A 21,751-nucleotide genomic window follows, 5' to 3' on the forward strand; every position below is an offset into this window, starting at 1 on the left:
TACCCACATCCCATAAAAGAATAAAAATGAATTGATACAAAACCTTTGTGAAGCACAGCTAAAACACTGGCCAACTTGACAGCTAAGTTAGAGACTGAAAAAACTGCAGATGTTGGAATCCAAAATAGACAGGCAGGAGGTTGGAAGAACACAGCAAGCCAAGCAACATCAGGATGTTCTTCCAGCCTCCTGCCTGTCTACCTTGACAGCTAAGACAGCCTTGCAAAATTCAGGGAGGTACTGCATACTCGATCTACATATGTGTATCAATGTGTAAATGCAGCTATAATTATTTATCTAATGTGTTCTTACTGTTCAATATTTTTAATATTATTTACATTTCAGGAAACCTCTTGTAAAAATTTAAGCTAATTAAAATATGATATTTACTATGTTTAAATTGATCCTTTTATCTATAAAACATGTATAAGAAATGCTGTTCATCTAAACTCCATATTATTATTTACAATTAAGAATGGTCGTATTTTGTTATTTAAGGTGCTTATTAATTTCTCAACAAAGCTGAAATCCATACAACATTTAACTTTCTTAACAGTCAAATCATAAAAATGACAAAATGAACTTTGTTCAAAAGATTTTAATCACTCTAGTCCTTTAGGTATCACCAAATTAAACTAATTGATTATAAGGTTGTTAGGCTGATTAAAAAAACTACATTAATGATCAAGTGATCTGTTTAATAGCACATATTTGATACACATATTTTTCTACAGAAACCTGCTGAACGACAGAGCAACTCCAGAGGAAATAGCTTCATATTATAATGACTATGTTAAGATTATGGGTCTTCAGAAAAACTTTGTTAACAACACTTGGGTCACTTCTGTCTCAAAGCTGCAACAAGATCAAGAGCATGGAAAGGACAAATTGCTTAAATGCGTTAAAAAGGATATCACAACACAACAGTCACCTACAACTGAAAATGGATCAGCTCACGACCTTTGGGAGGTCAGAGGATTTCAAAGAATTGGAGATGAATCACATGTGCCTTTTTGCCTTTTGACTGAGAATGTTGTCTTAGCCACTGGTACCTACGATTTACCTGTGAGGTTGGGGGTTGAAGGCGAAGACCTGCCTTTTGTATTCCACTACGTCTCAGCCTTTGAGTCTGCCATCAAAAGCTGCAAAGTCAACCAGTTATCAGATCCTGTTCTCATTGTTGGTGCAGGGCTGACTGCAGCAGATGCAGTATTGTGTGCCTACCGTCACAAAATCCCTGTCATTCATACATTCCGAAGAAATGTCAATGATCCAGGTTTGATCTTCAAACAGCTTCCTAAAAAGCTTTATCCAGAATATCATAAGGTTTATCGCAAAATGTGCAAGCAGTCTTACACCACCACTTCTCACTCTAACTATACAAGCTTCCCTGAAAGTTGCATTGTCTCTTTCCAACCAGATATGAAATGCATTCTTCAGAGTGCCTCAGGAGAGAACATTATCCTAAATATCTCAATGGCGCTAGTGCTGATAGGTACTTACCCTAATCTATCCTTTCTTAAAGAGCACGGAAAGTACTTGGGAATAGACCCAAGTAAGCCCATTTCATGTAAGCAAAATCCAGTTGAAATTGATCCCTATACATTTGAGTGTACGAAAGAGGCTAGCTTGTTTGGAATGGGCCCACTAATTGGAGACAACTTTGTCCGCTTTCTGAAAGGTGGAGCTTTGGGCATCACAAGTTGTTTAGTGAAGCGCTTGAAGAAAAAAGAACAGTTAATTTCTGAAAAAAAGAATTGAGGGGTAATAAATATCTGGATTAATGATGAATTGTGACAGCTATATTTGCAACAAAAAATTAGAAACAGTGGACTTTTAGCAATAACTTCAAGATACAGGAAGTTAGTGAGGATCCTGCCCAATGTGTGATAATGGGATGGAGAGAAGGAAATAGTTAACTTGTACTCAATTTGTACTCGGTAGTAATACTGCAAAAATTAAAAATGCACACATTTCTTAAGGTAAAAAATGGAAGTGAACTGAGGAAGCAATTAAAAAGGCTGTACAAGTCCATTCAAAGAAACCCATTGTTAGAATTGGATATCAAAATAGAATCAATCTGTAAAATGTACACATAAAAATGAATGCAAAATTAAAATCCCATGTCAGAGTTGCTGGATATGTCAGCATTCTGCCCGTCTATTTTTTTCCTTCATTTCACTTGCCAGTTTATTATTTTTAATCAGCCAATGTTCCTTTGCACCTTGTTCCTGGTAGACAGTAAGATGATGTGAACCTTTCAGTAACTGTAGTGTTTTCAATCTCAACTATTCTGTTGAGGAAACATCCCTAACACATGTAAAAACCTTCAATTGTTGAGCATCCTGCAAAGCATTCTGATTCTAAACAGGTTCCTTCATCTGATGAGAAATTGTTTTGACAATTTAGAATATTTAAAATGGAGCTGCATATGTTATGAATTATCTCTATAGGTGACATCACTGTTCCAGCAAGAAAATCAGTATCTGCGGGTGTATATTAACTCCCTGGTGTTACTTTTCAACTTCAACCAATGAAATCTCACCCAGTGACATCAAGGCATTAAATACCCTAGCAGGGAGATTATAATGGAGCTGCCTAAGATGGTAATTAGGTCGCAGCTGGAGTATGGTTTGCCACACTATAGGAAAAATGTGACCGTACTAGAGAATGTTGCCTGTCCTGAAGCAATTCAGTTAGAGAGACTCGATAAGCTGGAGTAATTTTCATGGGGCTGAGGGGGAACTTGATTGAGGTGTACAAAATTATGACAGGCACAGATAGGGCAGATATGACATAATGTTTCTGCTTAGTAGATGAATCAATATCTAGGAAATATAGATTTGAGATAAAAGGAAGGAGGGTTAGAGAGGATTTTAGGAAGACTTTTCACCTAAAGGGTATCTGGAACTCAGTTCTGAAAGAGTAGTAGAGACAGGAACCATGACATTCATTAAAACCAAACCAGTATATATCTGGGAGAAATCCAAACCAGATTCCACTCTGAAAGAGAAAAGAAATACTGCACTAGTATCATAATATTTAAGAAATATTTAGATCATCACTTGGAAAGCTGCAAAATGCAAGGCTACAGGTGAATTTCTTGGAAATGGGAAGTGTTAAACAGTTAGGAAGTCATGAACAGTGAATATCAACATTTCTAATGTGCTGTTACTGAAAATGATTTCCTGATGGAAGTGCAAACTTGGAAAATTAACTGGATAGTTTTATTAAAAGTTATTGAATGGAAACTATTTATGAATATTTGCTTAAATCCAAGGTATTCTTTTATTGATAAAGATGTCAAAGATTACGGTTGAGGAATTTTGCTGGTTTTTAAGGAATCTTCAGGCCTGTACAGTTGTGTGAATTATCCTGTTATTTGCGCAATCTCAGTCCGAACGCGATCCCAGATTGATAACTTGGATAAAAACCCAAAAACACATGGCTGAGCATGCTTAGAAGTGGGCTGAGCATTGAAGTTAAGGTGAGCATAATTAATATAATGAAAACAATCAATCCCCTGACATGCTTCATTTGGTGTGCTGGTTTGCCCTTTGCAAAGAGCAAGTATGCAGGCAGATACAATAGTTTGAACCAACCTGAAGAGCTAACACTCTAATTTTCAAAAATTGTGGAAGATTTCCAATGTATTGAAAAGGTACAAGAACCATCAACTGTCCCCTGGATGAATAACTGTCAACATGTGATAGAAATAAGGCACATCTAATCTGCTCATGCCCCTGCAAGAGTTGTTGTAAGCCACAAATGATTCTTGCACTTTAGCTCTCGAGCTTAAAGCTACCTCAGTTCCAAGAAATCCACATCACATCATTCAACCCAAGCACGAGACATCATATAAAAGTGCATTACATTAGGATTAAGAATATGTACTAAACAGATATCAGAAAGTACACTAATAAGCAGTGAGCACATCTACACATTGAATGGATTTTGATTAAAGTTACGGTTGCTCTGAAGTTGTATATACTTGTTTTTTATACAGTTTAAAAGTGGAAGCGGCACAAATGGAGACCATGTGAATTAAGTATATAGGCTTTGTAATTACATGTAGGTTAGTGGCGAGAGAAAGATATACAAACATGATGCAAGAAATAATTATGTTTTTGTACCCTTTCAGGTGCATTGTCCTACTGCTTCAGCAAGTGCAGACTGATATAGTTTTGCTTTTATCCACATAACAATTTGCTAACATGCAATTAACTGCACTCCATGATCAGGCTAGCTGCTGCAATCAAAGGCAACAGTCTCAAAGAGAATCTATTTTGTGCCAATTGTCCAGCGCTAGTAGCAGCTAGAAAGTACTTAGCAAGTTAAAAATATTGTTAATAGGTATTCTGCAGATTTTAAAATTGTTCAGACATTCTGGTAGACTCAGGCCTTAACTCCAATGTGAGGTTCCTGAAAAAGTTGTAAACTCCATCAAGAGCTAGTTACACCAGATCCTTTTTTTGCTATCAAGGTACCCATATCTGTCTTTAAGTCCGTGTTTCCCTAAGGTCACCAAAGACAGCACAGATAGTTCTGAGTTAGCACATTCTTAGCCTTAAACTGACAGCAAAAAATTGCTTCATTTGGCGTGCTGGTCTCGAAAGTACACCAACCTTCGGAAGGATGAAAGAGAGCACCAGTGGAGGAGGGAAGGAAATGAGGTGAAGGTAGAATCTTGGAGGAAGCAAGTTACATTTACAGAACATTTTTTTGAGAGATCATGTTAGCAAGAAATTAATAAAGCAAAGTCTGGGGAAGGGGCAGCTATCCCACACCAGATTTTGAACTTGACGGATGAGACTAAAATATGAGTCTGATGGGGGCTGTAGAAAATGCTCAACCACTGTAATCAGATCTTGATGCTTTGAAAGAACAGGATTATGCTTGATAAATGGTTTTAACTTCAAAACAATCACGTGGATAATATGGTGCATACACTTGGATCTCAAAGGGAATACAACTAAAGCAAAGAAAGGATTTCCGCCACATAAACTGGCATTCAGTTAAAAATGAAGAAGGGAGATTATACATTGCTCAGGACTTATAGCTGTATTAATGAATAAGTGAAATGCAGGCTTGATGGCTGCTGATTGCAGATCTTCTAATTTGAAGGAGTAGCCCCATAATTTTACTGCTCAACTTGCTGCCTTTTCAGGTGACCATACAGTAAAACACGGAAAAAAATATATTTGAGATATGTTATGACTTAATTGCTACATTGTTTGGACATCATATAAGTATACAATACTCTCATGCCCTTCCCCAAACAAGAACAAGGGAGTTATCCATGGTGACTCAGATCTTTGCTTCCATGTCCCTTACTCAAAGATTTGACTCATGTTGGAAAGCGATTTCATGGAAAGCTCAATGCTGGGAAAATGCATGTTATTCTCCATCTTTCCCCTTCCATCTTTCTTCTGATAAAACCACCAGCCATCTCTGTCCTATCTTATGAAACAGCTTTCGAAGTTATTTTACTTTATCTTGAAAAGCCTCCTCAATCTTATTTTAAACCACAAGTTCAGGTATCCCTCCTAATTAATCTATAATATCATTTATTTTCTCTTTTGCAGAGAGAAGGGTTTCATGTTAAAAGAAATGTAACAATTGTGAATCTTGTAAACAAGCTTAAGAGGATAACTGCTGTAATCAATAAAAAGTTAGTGAGAAAGCTTACAAGGTTTTAAAAATATAACATTTGATTGTTTCACGATATCCTTTCTTGTTTAGGTGCAACTTCTACTGGTTGTCCATTTTTGATTTATTGTAGTTTAAAACATCATGGTTGATAGTTTTTATTCCAGCTTGGTCCTTTGATTGCTTTAATCTATTTAGTGTGATCTTTCATTTTTTTAAAGAGTCTTCAATTTCAACCAAGGAGATAAAATGTCACATGAAATGGCAAATAAACAGCATGAAGAACATGTATGCTAGACAATACAAGGGAGTTTATGATTTTGTTACAGGTATTAAAGAAAAGCTTAGCTACATTATATTTTCCCATGAAATAAATGTACCCCAAGGAAAAAGTGAATGAACTAAAGTCATCTCAACACCTCTTCATAAATTTAATACTAACAAATTCCTTTCCAACACTCTTCCTCAATTTGGATAGTAAACAGAATATAGAACTGAAATGTAAAAATAAATAATTTTATGAAAACATTTCTGAATCAAAACAAAATCTCATATGCAAAACAATTTATTGTTTATATAGACAATGCAAACTGAAAGATGTTTTGCTTTCAAGAAATACATGTTATAGTACAAATTATAATCTTAAGCAAGTGTATATCAGTCAAATTAGCTCTCATACACTTGTTATAAAAATAGTAGTTTGTTTAAAGGCTAATGTTTGTGAATCTTAGAAAGCATGTACCAAAAGATGCATTTTCTGCCTTATGAATACCTTAAACAATTTCAGCACTGTTGTTCTTCAGCACTGTTGTTCTGAATCAACTTGATGATACATTCATGTCTTTAGCAATGATTCGATTTACATACTGCACATACATTTCTTTATTGGTCTTCTTTACCTCATGGGTTATCAGCAAAACCTCCCTCAATTCCTCACAAAGTTCAGTGCAAGCCACCACATGGTTAATAGAAAATAGATAAAAACTTAAGAAATGTTTGACAATTAAAACTAGAACAGAGCAGAAGCTAAAAATTAAGATACAGCTTTAAACATTTGAAAAAAAATACACATGACGGATTTTTGAATATCTTCAGCGACATGCAATGGCTTTTTGTAGATCAAGGGGCACAAATGATTATTGCTGCAAGGGATGTTTTGTTTCCTCAAATTCTTCATCTTCTTCTGACAGACTTTGGGTCATATCTGCAAATTAATTCAGATAATTAGCCTTGTTAAAATAAAAATATTGTAGATTGCAGTATACAGGTCAAGACCTTGCTTTTGGATGCCAAAATGCATGGTTTAGTCCATACTTGGTGTATATGTCCTCCTCCACCTCCCCTCACCCCAAGCCCATTTCTCAGCTAATAATTGTACATTTCAGACAATACTTACATTAAAAGCTGACCTCAATTTTTTAGCTCAGAGATCTGCTTTTGGGGTTATATCTAGATTATTTACAGTGTGGAAACAGACCCTTCGGCCCAACAAGTCCACACCGACCTGCCGAAGCGCAACTCACCCAGACCCATTCCCCTACACTTACCCCTGCCCCTAACACTACGGGCAATTTAGAATGGCCAATTCACCTGACCTGCACATCTTTGGACTGTGGGAGGAAACCAACGCAGACACGGGGAGAATGTGCAAACTCCACACAGACAGTCGCCTGAGGTGGGAATTGAACCCAGGTCTCTGGCGCTGTGAGGCAGTAGTGCTAACCACTGTGCCACCCACTAATTACAAGTCAGTGCATGGTATCAAGTAGGTGATACAAGCTGCATGTTGAGCGAGAGATTTAGACATGCCCGCACAGAATGCACGTGGAGACTGACATTTGTAAACTTTCTGACATTTCAAAATTGCAACTATCAACAGAAAAACTGGCAGTTCACACTATAAATTGCAGTTTGTATAATGTAGAATTAAATCACAACAACTACAATGGATAAAATTATTTTACACCAGCATTAATTTTGGCAGGAGTCATTTAAGAATTATGTAACAATTTTGAAACACTTTCTCATTTCTAACTTAATCTCTGTCATTACTGATATGATGAAAAACAACGGGTTAAAAAGGAAAAGAATTCCAGCAGTCAAAGTACAAGACAGCTACTGAATATTGTGACATTTATATAATACATGCAAGAAACCCATGAGAGATTTGTGTAAATTTAAAACAAAGGTTTGACTTTTATCTACTCCTCACTGTTACAGATTTCAGCAGTTTAGTTTGGAGAAGTCATGATTCGGAGATGCCTGAAAGAGCGTCGCTCCGAAGGCTAGTGTGCTTCCAATTAAACCTGTTGGACTATAACCTGGTGTTGTGTGATTTTTAACTTAGTTCGGAGAAGGCACTGATTAGAAGCAGAAAAGAAAAGAATCAGATTTCGCTTTTCTTAAGTCCCTACAATGCATCTTGAAGGTGTAGTCTTCCGTTATCTAGAATTAAACAATTGCCCTATTTTGCCATCTGCTGCTACGTGTTCGGAGCAGGCCGAGGGAAACTGCTGCTCCAATTTAATCTAAACTGTGCAGTCAGCTGTGATATTCTATTTAGACTGGATTCAAAGAACATGCCTGGTAGATACAGCAGCAGATTGGAAGCTGTGGACAAGAGCCAATAGTACATGATAACATGAATCAGTTAAATGAGCTCCTTGAGTTTTTTAAATTTTCACAGAAGCAAAATGTTAAAAATGTTAAAATCAGCTTTGTTTAAGCAGGCTTCCAACACCTAATTTTAAGTTTCAAAACTTAAAGTAAAATAGTAGGGAACATAGAAACTAAGTGCAAAACCTTCTAAAAATATGTGGAGAGAAAACGATTAGTAAAAACAATCAGAAAGAAACGGGGGAAATTATAATGGGGAACAAAAATGGCTGAAGAATTGAACACAGACTTGGGTTCCATCTTCACAAAAGAGGGCACAAATAACCTCCCAAAAGATGTTAGGGAACCAAAGGTCGAGTGAGAGAGAGAGAGAGGAATTGAAAGAAATCACTATCAGTTAAGAAATTAATGGGGTTAAAAGCTGACAAATCACCAGGGCCTGATAATCTACATTGCAGAATAGTTAAGGAAGTGCATTGGTAATCATCTTACAAGATTCTATAGACTCTAGAAGAGTTCCTACAGATGAGAAGGTGGCAAATGTAACCTCACTATTTGAAAAGGGAGGGAGAGCGAAACAAAGAATTACAGACCAGTTAGCCTAACAGTAGTAGGAAAAATACTAGATTCAGTTATAAAAGACATGATAACAGAATCTTTGGAAAGCATTAACAGGAATGGACAAAGCCAGCATCAGCTTATCAAGGCAAAACACATGTAACAAATCTCCTGGAGCGTTTTTTAAGGATGTAACTTTTAGAATAGGTAAGCGAGAACCAGTGGATGTGGTGGTTTATTTAGATTTTAAGAAGAATTTTGATATAGCTTTTTGTAAGAAGTTAGTCAGCAAAGTTAAAGTATGTAGTATTGGGTAAAATATTAGCATGGATCAGGAATTGACTGACAGATAAGAAACATAGTGGGAATAAATGAGTCTTTTTCTGAGCGGCAAGCAATGACTAATGGAATACCACAAAGACCAGTGCTTGGGTTCCAGTCATTCACAATACATGTAAATAAACTGGATGAGGAAACCAAATGTAACATTACCCAAGTTTGACGATGACACAAAATGGGCAGGTTTGAGATTTGTAAGGAGGAGACAAATTGAGGGATACACACATCGCAGCTGCAGTACAACATAGCTAAATGTGAAATTGTACATTTCGGCTGAAAAACAGGAAGAATATTATTTTAAACAATGATATTTTTGGAAGTATCGGTGTACACAGAGATTTGAGAGTCCTTGTACACCAGTCAATGAAAGTAAACAAGATGATGCAAAAAACAGTTTGGAAGACAAATGGTATATTGGTCTTGATTGCAAAATGATGAGAGTTCAAAAGTAGGGATGTCTTATTATACAGGGTCTTGGTGAGATCACAACTGGATTACAGTATGCAATTTTAGTCTCCCTATCTAAAAAAAGAGATATTTGCTAGAGGAAGTACAACACTGGTTCACTACAATAATACTAAGGATGGTAGGACTGTCCTGAGGAGACATTGGTTCAACAACATCAGTATTCACTAGAGTTTGGAAGGATGAGGGGGTATCTGATTGAAATGAATAATATTCTAACAGACATGGACAGACTAGATGCAGGGAGGATGTATCGCCTAGCCGGAGAGTCTAGAACCAGAGGACACATTCTCAGGATGTTGGGTAGACCATTTAGGACCGTTTAAAGAGGGGAAAACAGTCTTCACTCAAAGGATAGCGACCCGGTAGAATTCTCTGCCACATAAGGCTGTGGAGGCCAATTCACTGAATTATGTGCAAGAAAAAGCCAGGTAAGTTTCTAGATTTCAAAAGAATCAAACAGTATGGGTATAAAGCAGGGATATAGCATTGAAAGAGAGGATCAGCCATGATTGTTTTGAATGAAGGAAAAGGCTCGAAGGACCAAATAGCCACTCCTACATTTTCTGTGTTTCCATGTTTCCAAAACAGGTAAGTTGCTTCAGCTTCTCAGAAGAATATGCAGAAAGAAGGCTACTTCTAAAATAAAAAGCACACTCTCTTTTCCCTTTTATACAAAATGAAATATAATACTATCCTTTGTAAAGACCTAAAATTAGTCATGAAAACAATTTGCACAAGTAATTTTGATGGCAAAGAAATACACAAAAACTGGTTACCTTTGCGAATTGGCTTCAATCAAATTCGTAAAAGATAACAATATATGGGGTTTATATTAAAAACAGTTTGAGCAGCAAAGTTTGCAGCAGTCACAGAGTCATAAAGATGTACAGCATGGAAACAGACCCTTCGGTCCAACCTGTCCATGCCAACCAGATATCCCAACCCAATCTAGTCCCACCTGCCAGTACCTGGCCCATATCCCTCCAAACCCTTCCTGTTCAAATACATATCCAAATGTCTCTTAAATGTTGCAATTGAACCAGCCTCCACCACATCCTCTGGCAGCTCATTCCATACACATACCACCCTCTGCATGAAAAAGTTACTCCTTAGGTCTCTTTTATATCTTTCCCTTCTCACCCTAAACTTATGCCCTCTAGTTCTGGACTCCCCGACACCAGGGAAAAGACTTTGTCTATTTATCCTATCCTGCCCCTCATAATTTTGTAAACTTCTCACCTCTCATCCTCCGACGCTCCAGGGAAAACAGCCCCAGCCTGTTCAGTCTCTCCCTATAGCTCAAATCCTCCAACCCTGGCAATATCCTTGTAAATCTTTTCTGAACCCTTTCAAGTTTCACAACATCTTTCCGATAGGAAGGAGACCAGAATTGCACGCAATATTCCAACGGTGACCTAACCAACGTCCTGTACAGCCTCAACATGACCTCCCAACTCCTGGACTCAATACTCTTACCAATAAAGGAAAGCATACCAAACACCTTTTTCACTATCCTGTCTACCTGCGACTCCACTTTCAAGTCAACTTGCCATGTAGAAAGATTATCATGTAATTAGAAAATATTACACTGCTTGTGGGGGGCATGTTCTGATGTTTCGGATACCAAGGCTAATAATGATCTATAAATGAGCCTGAAATCATCAAAGAAATGTGTAAATGAAAAATATTCCACTTGATAGCACAATCAACATTTGACTCAGATAAACACACATCATACACATTCAGAAATACACCCAAGTATCCGTGTTGTCGTCTGAAACAAATTTCAACTTCCATTCATCTTACGAGTAATATTAATATTAAATTTCTAGCAGCAAGTATTGATGAAGATTTCTGCAACTATATTACAAAATTAAATTCCACAACATTGTTGGTTAGATTCTGTCTAAGTACTACATACAATAGAGGTTTCGTTTGGACATTTATACGAACTGCTTGGGGGTTTATGTCTACAGTTTTAACATTCAAATTTAGCTCATGGACCAGAAGCATTTTCAAGGTAAGTGTTCATGATCCGTCAGTTTAACTGAAACTTTTTCAACAAAAACAGAACCCCACTCATTTTAAACTTAAGCCATAAGATTGTAAATGTTTAGTTGTGGTTAAGGTTTAGACTTTACAAAGTACCTTCTTCAAAATACCAATGTAGAAGCATTGGTAATCATTCAAAGAGAAGTTTGAGTTGGCTACACACCAATATACCAGACTTGAATTTAAATTAAATTAACTTAAATATCTATTTATTTCTAACTGGAGTCAAACAAAACATCAGCAATACTTCAAATGTGAAATGACAAAATTAAATGCTTTATCTATAAAAGAATCAAAAATGTACTTTTCTTTCTAAGTAAATTCAAAAAGTGGCATTTTTGTTCAAAGTAGCTTCAGGAGGGTGGGAAAATACACGTTGCCTAGGAGCATAAGAAAACAACAGAACATGGCCGCCAAACTATATTCTCATTGATGGGGTCTGATGGCATTGCACCCCAAACAGAATTTGCTGATGCATGATTGTGTCCAGTTAAAATTAATATGCAAATCTGGATTTTAAAAAAATGAAATTCATTTTTTTGAGATTGCCTAGTGTTAGGGAATTGCTTAATAAATTTGCATTTGTAAAGAGTTTTTTTTAAGATTACTTACAGTGTGGAAACAGGCCCTTCAGCCCAACAAGTCCACAATGACCCGGCGAAGCGCACCCACCCAGACCCATTCCCATACATTTACCACTGCATCTAACACCATGGGCAATTTATAACGGCTAATTCACCCAACCTGCACATTTTTGAACTGTGGGAGGAAACACACGCAGACACGGGGAGAATGTGCAAACTCCACACAGTCAGTTGCCTGAGGCAGTTGCATTTAGTAGGTTGGAGAAATGATGTCTGTCAATATTCTCTACAAAAAGACTGGGACCAAAGGCTATGATATGGAATTTCTAATGAAGTCCAAAAAAGATACCTTTGATCTCATCAGTGTAATCTGCAAAGGGTTCGAGCTCATCATTTTACTCTATGAATAGAAGGGCTATGTGAGAAAGGCGATGTGAGAATAGGAAAGTTGTTTTAATGAGGAATTTCAATCAACTAAATATGAAAACCCAAAAGATTTAGTCAAAATTAGTCAATGTAATTCATGGTTACTTCCTCTGTGCCTAGGAAACAATGAAAGACAGTGCTCATCTTGACCCACTAATCACTATGATCCTACAAGACAGGAAAGTGAAATTGTAGCATACTTGAAGAAGAATAACCACAGAAAAACCAAGTTTGAAATGATTTTGAAAGCTAAAAGTAGTTAAGGAAAGGCTTAGTTCAATAAGTGATGGAGCAACTAAAGATAATGGATTGAAAGGCTGTCCAATGAAAATTCTGTAGGGGACAAGTGGATCACTTTAAAAGAACAATACAGAGCATATTACATTAACAAATTAAAAGATAACTTCAATGAGATCTTGCAGGGAAAAGTTAAAAAGATTGGCTGAGAAACTCAAGTACTTGCTAAAACGGGAAGTCACAAATTAAAAAGGCCTGAAGTCACACATCAATACAAGCTGAACACAATATAATTTTTTTTAGTCTCACTGTTGCAAAATGATAGTCACTGGAAATCATAAATAGGTATTAGCTTAAAATTGTAAATATACCTAAAAAAAACAAAGTATTCTGAATTATTTCTTCCTTCAAGTCTTCAAAGCCTTTCCAAAATAGAGCTAATGTATTTAAAGGAGTGTCTCTGGTGATGGAGGAGCTACAGTAGATTTCTATCCATATTCATAAAGGGAGATAGACAAGAGAAAGATTCCAGAAATACTAAAAGAGGGAACAAATTAGAGCCTTTCAAGAAACGTTCAGATGCCGAATTGGAGTAACTTTAGGAACTTCTGAATGGCTGAATATGGGTCAAAGCACACACATCTCAGTTCAAGACAAAAGGTGGTTAGCAGTCTTGAAAACACAATCTGTTGTTTTTCTTGTTATTTTATAATGATTTGCATTCATCCATGAATGTTTTGAGTTCAAGGATTTGACGACCAAGCTTTTAACTTCATAATTTTACCCTACTCAACCACCATTTTTTGCTTAGACAGGAAAACATCCCCATTTCTGAACTGAAATACATTATTTAACTGGAGATTTATTTACATGCAAACATTGTTTCTAAGCAACAAATGCTCATTGCCTTACAACGTTCAAAGATTAGCACATTTGTAAAATCTGTTGTCAATATTTCTTAGCAGCATGAGATTACACAGAACAATGTATTCCTATATTTGTCAGTGTCCTGGAGTTCTATTATCATAAGTATAATGTCCATTTTCAAAAATCATTACAACATAAAACTGAAAAATCCAAATGCTTAAATACTCCAGGGAAAGTTCATGAAATAAGAGTTGCATTATGCTAGATTTAGTGACCATTAAACTAGTAATATCCTGGAGCATTATTCCTGGAACAGATGAACAATACAGCTATTCCAATTTGCAGCAGAGCTATTCATGATTTAAAGGTTACAAAGTCAGACATATAAAGACAAGCAAACTTGAACCTTAGTAGTCTGGAGGCACACCCACAAATAGATTATATGTATTGAATCCATTCGAAGTCCATCTCCCCTAAAATGCTGTGATCGAATTTACTCCAAACACCTTTTCAGGATCTTAAAAGTGTAGCCAACTGACTCGAGATAGGCCCTATTTATATTTAGGTTAATTCCTCAGTAAGGCATTCTTCCATCTATACTCCTGCTGCCTTGGGAAAGCAACTAAGATAATCAAAGACCATTCCCTCCCCAGTTATACTGTCATCCACCCTCTTCTGTCAGGTTTGAATACGTTCATACAAGTTTAAATACGTACAAACAGATTCAAAAACAGCTTCTTCCCTGCTGTTATCAGACCGCTGAACAGACATCTTAAATGTTACTTATTCCAGAACGGAATAAATACTGATAGATGCATAGCATTAAAAAAAAGCAGCAAATAAGGTCAAAACCAGAAAATGGCAAAAACGCAAAGTTAGTGGCTTTTTACATAAACAGATTTAGTATTTAGAACAAAATAAATGAGTTAACGCTACAAATAAAGATTAATGGGTATGATCTAACTGGATTTAGAGATGTGGTTATAAGGAGATCAAAGGTAAGAACTAAATATTCAGATACATGTAACGTTTCTACATGCAGATAGGAAATGAGAACATTTGTTAGTAGGCGATAGAATATTCTAAGTGCAATAGCAAGAAATTCTGTTATTCAGAAGATGCAGAATTCAAATGGGCGGAGCTAAGAAATAACAAGCGGAAAATGACACCAGCGCATATAGTTTATAGCTTTCCAAAAAGTAGCTGTACTGCAGGAAGGACAGAACAAGTCAGCAGATAATTTTAAAAAATGCATTCATTCACAGGATGAGGGCATCACTGGCTAGGCAGCATTTATTGCCAATCCCCAGTTGCCCAGAGGGCAGTTAAGAGTCAACCACATTGCTGTGGGTCTGGAATCACACTTGGGTCAAACCAGGTAAGGACAGCAGTTTTCTTCCCTTAAGGGCACTAGTGAACCAGATGGGATTTTTCGATAATTGGCAATGGATTCATGGTCATCATTAGACTTTCAATTCCAGATTTTCTTCAGCAGCTGTCCAGGGCCCTGGTGAGACCACACCTGGAGTATTGTGTGCAGTTCTGGTCTCCAAATTTTAGGAAAGATATTCTGGCTATTGAGGGAGTGCAGTGTAGGTTCATGAAGTCAATTCCTGGAATGGCGGGACTACCTTACGCTGAAAGACTGGAGCGACTGGGCTTGTATACCCTTGAATTTAGAAGACCGAGAGGGGATCTGATTGAGACATATAAGATTATTAAAAGATTGGACACTCTGGAGGCAGGAAACATGTTTCCGCTGATGGGTGAGTGCCGAACCAGAGGACACAGCTTAAAAACACAGGGTAGACCATTTAGGACAGAGATGAGGAGAAACTTTTTCACCCAGAGAGTAGTGGCTGTATGGAATGCTCTGGAAGCCCAGTCTCTGGATTCATTTTAGAAAGAGTTGGATAGAGCTCTCAAGGATAGCGGAATCAAGGGTTATGGAGATAAGACAGGAATAGGATACTGATTAAGGATGATCAGCCATGATCATATTGAATGGTGGTGCAGGCTCGAAGGGCAGAATGGCCTACTCCTGCACCTATTGTCTATTTTTTAAATGAATTCAAATTCCACCTTTGGGTGGCATTCGAATTTTAGTCCCCAGGATATTATTTGGGTCTGTGGATTAACAGTCCAGCGATAATATCACTAGGCTAGCACTTTCCCAATTGGATATGATGACTTTGATCTTCATCTAGATTGGGATAATCAGTTTGGCAGAGGTAGGCATGAAGAAGAATATATAATGTGTATTCAGGCCAGTTTCCAAAAATAATGTTGTTATTGATCCAGCCAGGGTTCAGGATTTTTTGGATGTAAGTTATATGTAATGAGGCAATTTTGGTAAATGTTCTGAGTAACAGATTGAGGAAATAGCGGCCATAATATGGTAGAATTTAGCCTTCAGTTTGAAAATTTTAAAATTGGGTCAGAAGCAAATGTGCTAAGAATAAATAAGGGTAATTTTAAAAGAATGAGGGCAGAGTTGGCTGAAGTGGATTGGGAAAGGAGTTTAGCAGAAAAGATGATTCATGTGGATTGGCAGGTGTTTATGAAAATAGTTTGATTCACAGGAAAAAGTGAGGAAAAACAATTCTAGAAAGGGGATTAAACCGACCATGGCAACCAAGATGTGGAGGAGCTGGTGTTAGACTGGGGTGGACAAAATCACACAACACCACGTTATAGTCCAACAGGTTTATTTGGAAGCACTAGCTTTCAGAGCACTGCTCCTTTATCAGGTGGTTCGGAGCAGCGCTATGAAAGATAGTGCTTCCAAATAAACCTGTTGGACTATAACCTGGTATTGTGTGATTTTTAACATGGTTAACCAAGTTAAGGACAGTAACAAATTGGAAAGAAGAAAACATACAATGTGGCAAAATTTAATGGTGAACTAAAGGTAGTAATTGTCTCAGGATCCTAGCACTCTGGAAAAGTCCCAGGTGATTAAAAAATGCCAGTGTAATAGACTTGTATTGGAATGACAAAACATAACTATAGGCTAGTTATCTTAACATCTGTAATGGGAAAATATTGTATTTTGCAATTAACAGAAAGGTATTAACCTGATCAATTGGAAGTGGAAAAAAGATAATGATTTGAATGAAGTAAACTGATATAATTAGAATTAGAACGTCGTATGTGTCTGAGATAGCTTGTGGAATCTTATTCACTTGTTGGATCTGTGTGTCATTGGCTGGACCAAGTTAAAAATCACACAACACCAGGTTATAGTCACCTGATGAAGAGCGACGCTCCGAAGGCTAGTGTGCTTCCAATTAAACCTGTTGGACTATAACCTGGTGTTGTGTGATTTTTAACTTTGCACACCCCAGTCCAACACCAGCATCTCCAAATCATTGGCTGGACTAGCATTTATTGCTCATCCCGAGTTTGAGACAATGGTAGTAAGCTGCCTTCTTGAACTATTGTAGTCCATTTAGTCTAGGTACACCTACAATACCATTAGTTGAGCGAGTTGCTGGATGTTGACCAAATTACAGCGAAGGAACAACAAGATATTTTCAAGTTAGGATGGTGAGTGACTTGGAGGGGAATTTGCAGGTAGTGATGTTTCAATGTATCTGCTGCCCTTATCCTTCTAGATGGTAGTGGTCATGGATTTGGAAGGTGCGGCTTAAGGAGCCTTGGTGAATTTCCACAACATACCTAGTGGATGATATACTCTGCTGATACTGACTGCAGTGGTGGAAGCAGTGAATGTTTCGGAATTTAATACCAATCTTTGAAGGCAAGCGTCTCACATGTTGTTGGAGATGTCCTCAACCAGGCAGGTGGAGAGTATGTCATCACAGTCCTAACTTGTGCCAAGTAGACAGATAGGCTTTGGATAGTCAGGATCTGAGTTATTTTCTGCAAGATTCCTAACTTTTAGCACTCTTGTAGTATTTACAAGGCTGGTCCAACTCAGGTTCTAGTCAATGGCAGCTCCCAGGATGTTGACAGCTGAGGAATCAGTGATGGCAATGCCACTGAATGTCAAGGGTAATAGTCACATTCTGCTTTGCTGGATTTTAATTTTGTTTTAAATTATTCACAGGATGAGGGTGTCTCTGACTGAGCCAGCATTTATGCCTATCCCTAATTGCCCAGAGGGCAGAGTCAACCACATTGCTGTGGGTCTCAAGTAACATATAGTGCAGACCAGGTAAGGATGGTAGTTTTCTTCCTTAAGGGACATTAGTGAACCAGATGGGTTTTTCAACAATTGACAGTGAATTCACGGTCACCAATAGGCTCCTAATGCCAGATTTTTTAAAAACTGAATTTAAATTCCACCATTTACCATGGTGGGATTTGAATCTGGGACCCCAGAACATTACCCAGGTCTGTGGATTAATAAAAAGACCACTAGAACATCACTCCTGTGCAGATGGCCATTCCCAGACATTTGTTTGGCACATAAGTTGCCACTTGTCAGCTCAATCCTGGACATTGCCCAGATCTTGCTGCATTTAAACATGAACTGCTTTAGCATATGAGAAAACAAAACAAAAACTGCAGATGCTGGAATCTGAAGTAAAGAGGCAGGAGGCTGGAAGCCAGACAGCATCAGGATCTGTAGAAGTTGACGTTTTGGGTGTAACCCTTCTTAAGGATGTTTCCAGTCCTGAAAAAGGGTTACATCTGAAATGCCGACTTGTACAGATTGTAATGCTGCCTGGCTTGTTGTGTTCTTCCAGCCTTCTGCCTGTCCACTCAGTATATGAGGAATCATGAATGATGGCGAACACTGCTCAGTGAATATCCCTACTTCTGACCATCTGACAGAGCAAAATTCACTGATGAAGCTGAAGGTAGCTGAGTTGAGAACATTACCCAGAGGAACTCCTGCAGAGATGTCCTGGATTGGAGATGAATTACTCCAACAACCACAGGCATCTTCCTTTGTGTCACATATGATGCTAACTAGCTGACAGTGTTCACTCTGACGCCACAAATGTTCAAATGTAGTCTTGATGTCAAAAGCAGTCACTCTCACTACACTTCTGGAGTTCAGCTCTTTTGTTCATGCTTGAACCAAAGCTGTAATGAGTTCAGGAGCAAGGAGCCTTGGTGGAACCCAAACTGAGTGCTAAGCTACTGCTTATGATAATATTGTGGATTACATGATCTATCACTTCATTGATAATAGAGTAGACTGATGGAGGACAAAGTGGCCGAATTGGATTTGTCCTGCTTTTATAACTGGATAATTTTCCACATTATCAGATAAATACCTGTGTTGTAACTGTACTAAAACAGATTGGCTAGCAACTTCAGGTGCACAAGACTTCAGTACTATTGCCAGAATGTTGCCAACAGTCACAGCCTTTATTTTATCCTGCACTTTCAGCTACTTCTTGTACAGTGAATTGAATTGACTGAAGACTGTGCCTTCTCAAGAGGTTACCACCATCAGAAATGGATTATTGATTTGGCATTTTTCACTAGAAATTGTTGAAGAAACTTCAGCCTTATCTTTTGCATTGGCATGTTGGGATCCCCCATACTAAGGATGGGTATCTTTGTGCAGTCTCCCCTTCCAGTGGTTTGTTTAACTTAATTAACAGCATTTATGACTGGATGTGGCATGACTGGACTGCTTAAGTTTGATTCAATGGCCCTAGAATTGTGAAATGTGTAATAAAAACAATGTGGTTATCATGCAGGGCAATGTGGAAAAAGTTATAAGATTCTGAAGTCAATTCTAAAATGATTTTCATAAAATTGTTGTTAAATAAAGAAAAAGAAAATCACAAGTTTGCAAAACTCATATCAAAGAGTCTAAAAGCTAATTTTACAAGGTCAAAGAACTAATCAAAAAAACAAGATATACTGCATTGGAAATCACAGGGCACCAAAACCAGGTTAATTATCCCAATATGGAAGTTATTCTCGAAACTCATTTTTCTGTTCTCATAATAATTTTAATCTTCTCTTGACCTGCATAGTAACCACATTGTACGGGTTTTGAAATTATGTCATCTCTGCCACTGAAAGTGGATAGGGTAATTATTTCATAACTGTTAATTTGTAAACAACATCTCAAAAGCTAATAGATGAAATGGATGAAAACTTGGTACAAAGATATGATATCACCCAGAGAATAATTGATGAGTTTCGAGTACTGATGCAAATCTGCACAATGGAATTTTCTTAAACCATTAATAGTGGAAAATAGAGTGAATTACCAGTTTTAAAAGAATGCCATTATTTTCAAATGAACATTAGAACTATCAAAACACTTCCAACACGTATCCTGTCCTACCAGAGGCTAAAGCACCCTTGACCATTGCTACACAATCAAAAACGTCTATCACTCTACCCCTGGCCTGCATTTTGGGAAGTCAGGCTATCAGGCTCCTTCTCCTGGCTGAAACTAAAGACGACAAAGGAACTAAAGTGTGTGCATCCAGTACAGAAAGTCGTACAGTGCTGCCATTAAATAGTAGATGAGCTGCTACATGACTGTTTAGAATTGGTGGAGTGGTCCATATTCAAGAACTCAGCAGCCAGCCTAAATGAGAATGCCACTACCATCACAGAATTCATCAACAAGTGCATAACGGACTGCGTGCCTAAGAAGTTAATCCGAGTGTACCCAAATGAAATCATAGATGAAGCCCTACTGAAGTCAGGTCTGAGGTGTTCAGGTCGGGTGACCCTGACGTATACAGGAAATCTAGGTATAACCTTTGCAAAGCCATCAGGGCTGACAAGAGGTGATCCCAGATTAAGCTAGTGTCCCAGACTAACCATACGAACATCCACTGATTGTGGCAATGCTTACATGATATAATGCGCAACAAAGTGACGTCAACAAATCACTGACAACAATGCATTCCTCCCCAGTGAGCTCAATACATTCTATGCTCATAGTCAATAGAAGGTTAGTGAAATTATGTCACCTACCCAACTCCTGTACCCACAGTCACTGCTGCACACATCAGATTGGCCTTCTTGAGAGTGAACCCGTGGAAAGCAAACGACCTGGATGGAGTATCCAGCCAAGCACCCATATCCTGCACGAACCAGCTGTTAGAAGTATTCGCTGATATTGTTAACCTCTTCTTACTCTGATCCGAAGTTCCCATCTGCTTCAAGAAGACCACTATCATTCCAGTGCTTTAATGACTACTGCCTAGTGGCTCTGACATCGATATTATGAGGTGCGGGTTGTAAGTCTACTTGCTGAGCTGGCAGGTTTGTTTTCAGATGTTTCATCATCATGTTAACATCATCAGCAAGCCTCAGGTGAAGCGCCGGCATTCTGTCCTGCTTTTTCTTTGTGTGTCTTGTTCTCTTAAGGTGGGTGGTCTCTTATGCATTTTTTTTCTCAGAGGTTGGTAAATGGGGTCCAAATCGATATGTTTATTGAATGGCAGGCCTCTAGAAATTCCCATGTGTGTCTCTGTTTAGCCTGTCCTAGGATGGACATGTTTGGTATCCTTCTTCGTCTGCATGTAAGGATGCTAGTGATAGTGGGTCATGTCTTTTGGTGGCCAGTTGGTGTTTGTTTATCCTGGTGGCTAGTTTTCTGCTTGTCTGTCCAATGTAGTGTTTGTTACAGTCCTTGCATAGCATTTTGTAAATGACATTCACTTTGCTGGTTGTTGGTATAGGATCCTTTAAGTTGATCAGTAGTTGTTTCAGTGCATTGGTAGTTTTGTGGGCTACCATAATGCCAAAGGGTCGGAGTAGTCTGGTAGTCATCTTCGAGATGCCTTTGATATATGGTGATGTGGCTAGAGTTTCTGGGCGTGTTGTGTCTACTTGTTTGGGTTTTTTTTTTAAGAATCAGTGGAGAGTGCTTATGGGGTACCCATTCTTCTCAAAATGACAAAACAAATGTCATTTAGAAAATACCACGCAAGGACTGTAACACACACTACATCGGACAAACGAGCAGAAAGCTAGCCAATAGGATACATGAATACCAA

General features: G+C 37.9%; 2 protein-coding genes across 10 annotated transcripts in view; one reads left to right on the forward strand and one right to left on the reverse strand.

Annotated features, from left to right (window-relative positions):
* The window catches only part of osgin2 (oxidative stress induced growth inhibitor family member 2), a 63,519-nt gene extending 61,379 nt beyond the window's left edge, over positions 1 to 2,140 (forward strand). For all 6 annotated transcript variants that reach the window (XM_087986517.1, XM_087986515.1, XM_043688121.2 and 3 more), the window contains one exon: positions 735 to 2,140. In XM_087986517.1, coding sequence (XP_087842643.1) covers positions 735 to 1,761 — 1,027 coding nt within the window. In that variant the 3' untranslated portion in view covers positions 1,762 to 2,140. The remainder of the gene's footprint in view (positions 1 to 734) is intronic.
* Positions 2,141 to 6,198: 4,058 nt separating this feature from the next.
* nbn (nibrin) overlaps positions 6,199 to 21,751 on the reverse strand; it is a 56,006-nt gene continuing 40,453 nt past the window's right edge. For all 4 annotated transcript variants that reach the window (XM_043688117.2, XM_087986514.1, XM_087986513.1 and 1 more), the window contains one exon: positions 6,199 to 6,853. In XM_043688117.2, coding sequence (XP_043544052.2) covers positions 6,823 to 6,853 — 31 coding nt within the window. In that variant the 3' untranslated portion in view covers positions 6,199 to 6,822. The remainder of the gene's footprint in view (positions 6,854 to 21,751) is intronic.

This window comes from Chiloscyllium plagiosum, unplaced genomic scaffold (genome assembly GCF_037043375.1).
Source record: "Chiloscyllium plagiosum isolate Xiang-an unplaced genomic scaffold, Cpla_swu_hap1 HiC_scaffold_4, whole genome shotgun sequence".
NCBI lineage: Eukaryota > Metazoa > Chordata > Chondrichthyes > Orectolobiformes > Hemiscylliidae > Chiloscyllium > Chiloscyllium plagiosum.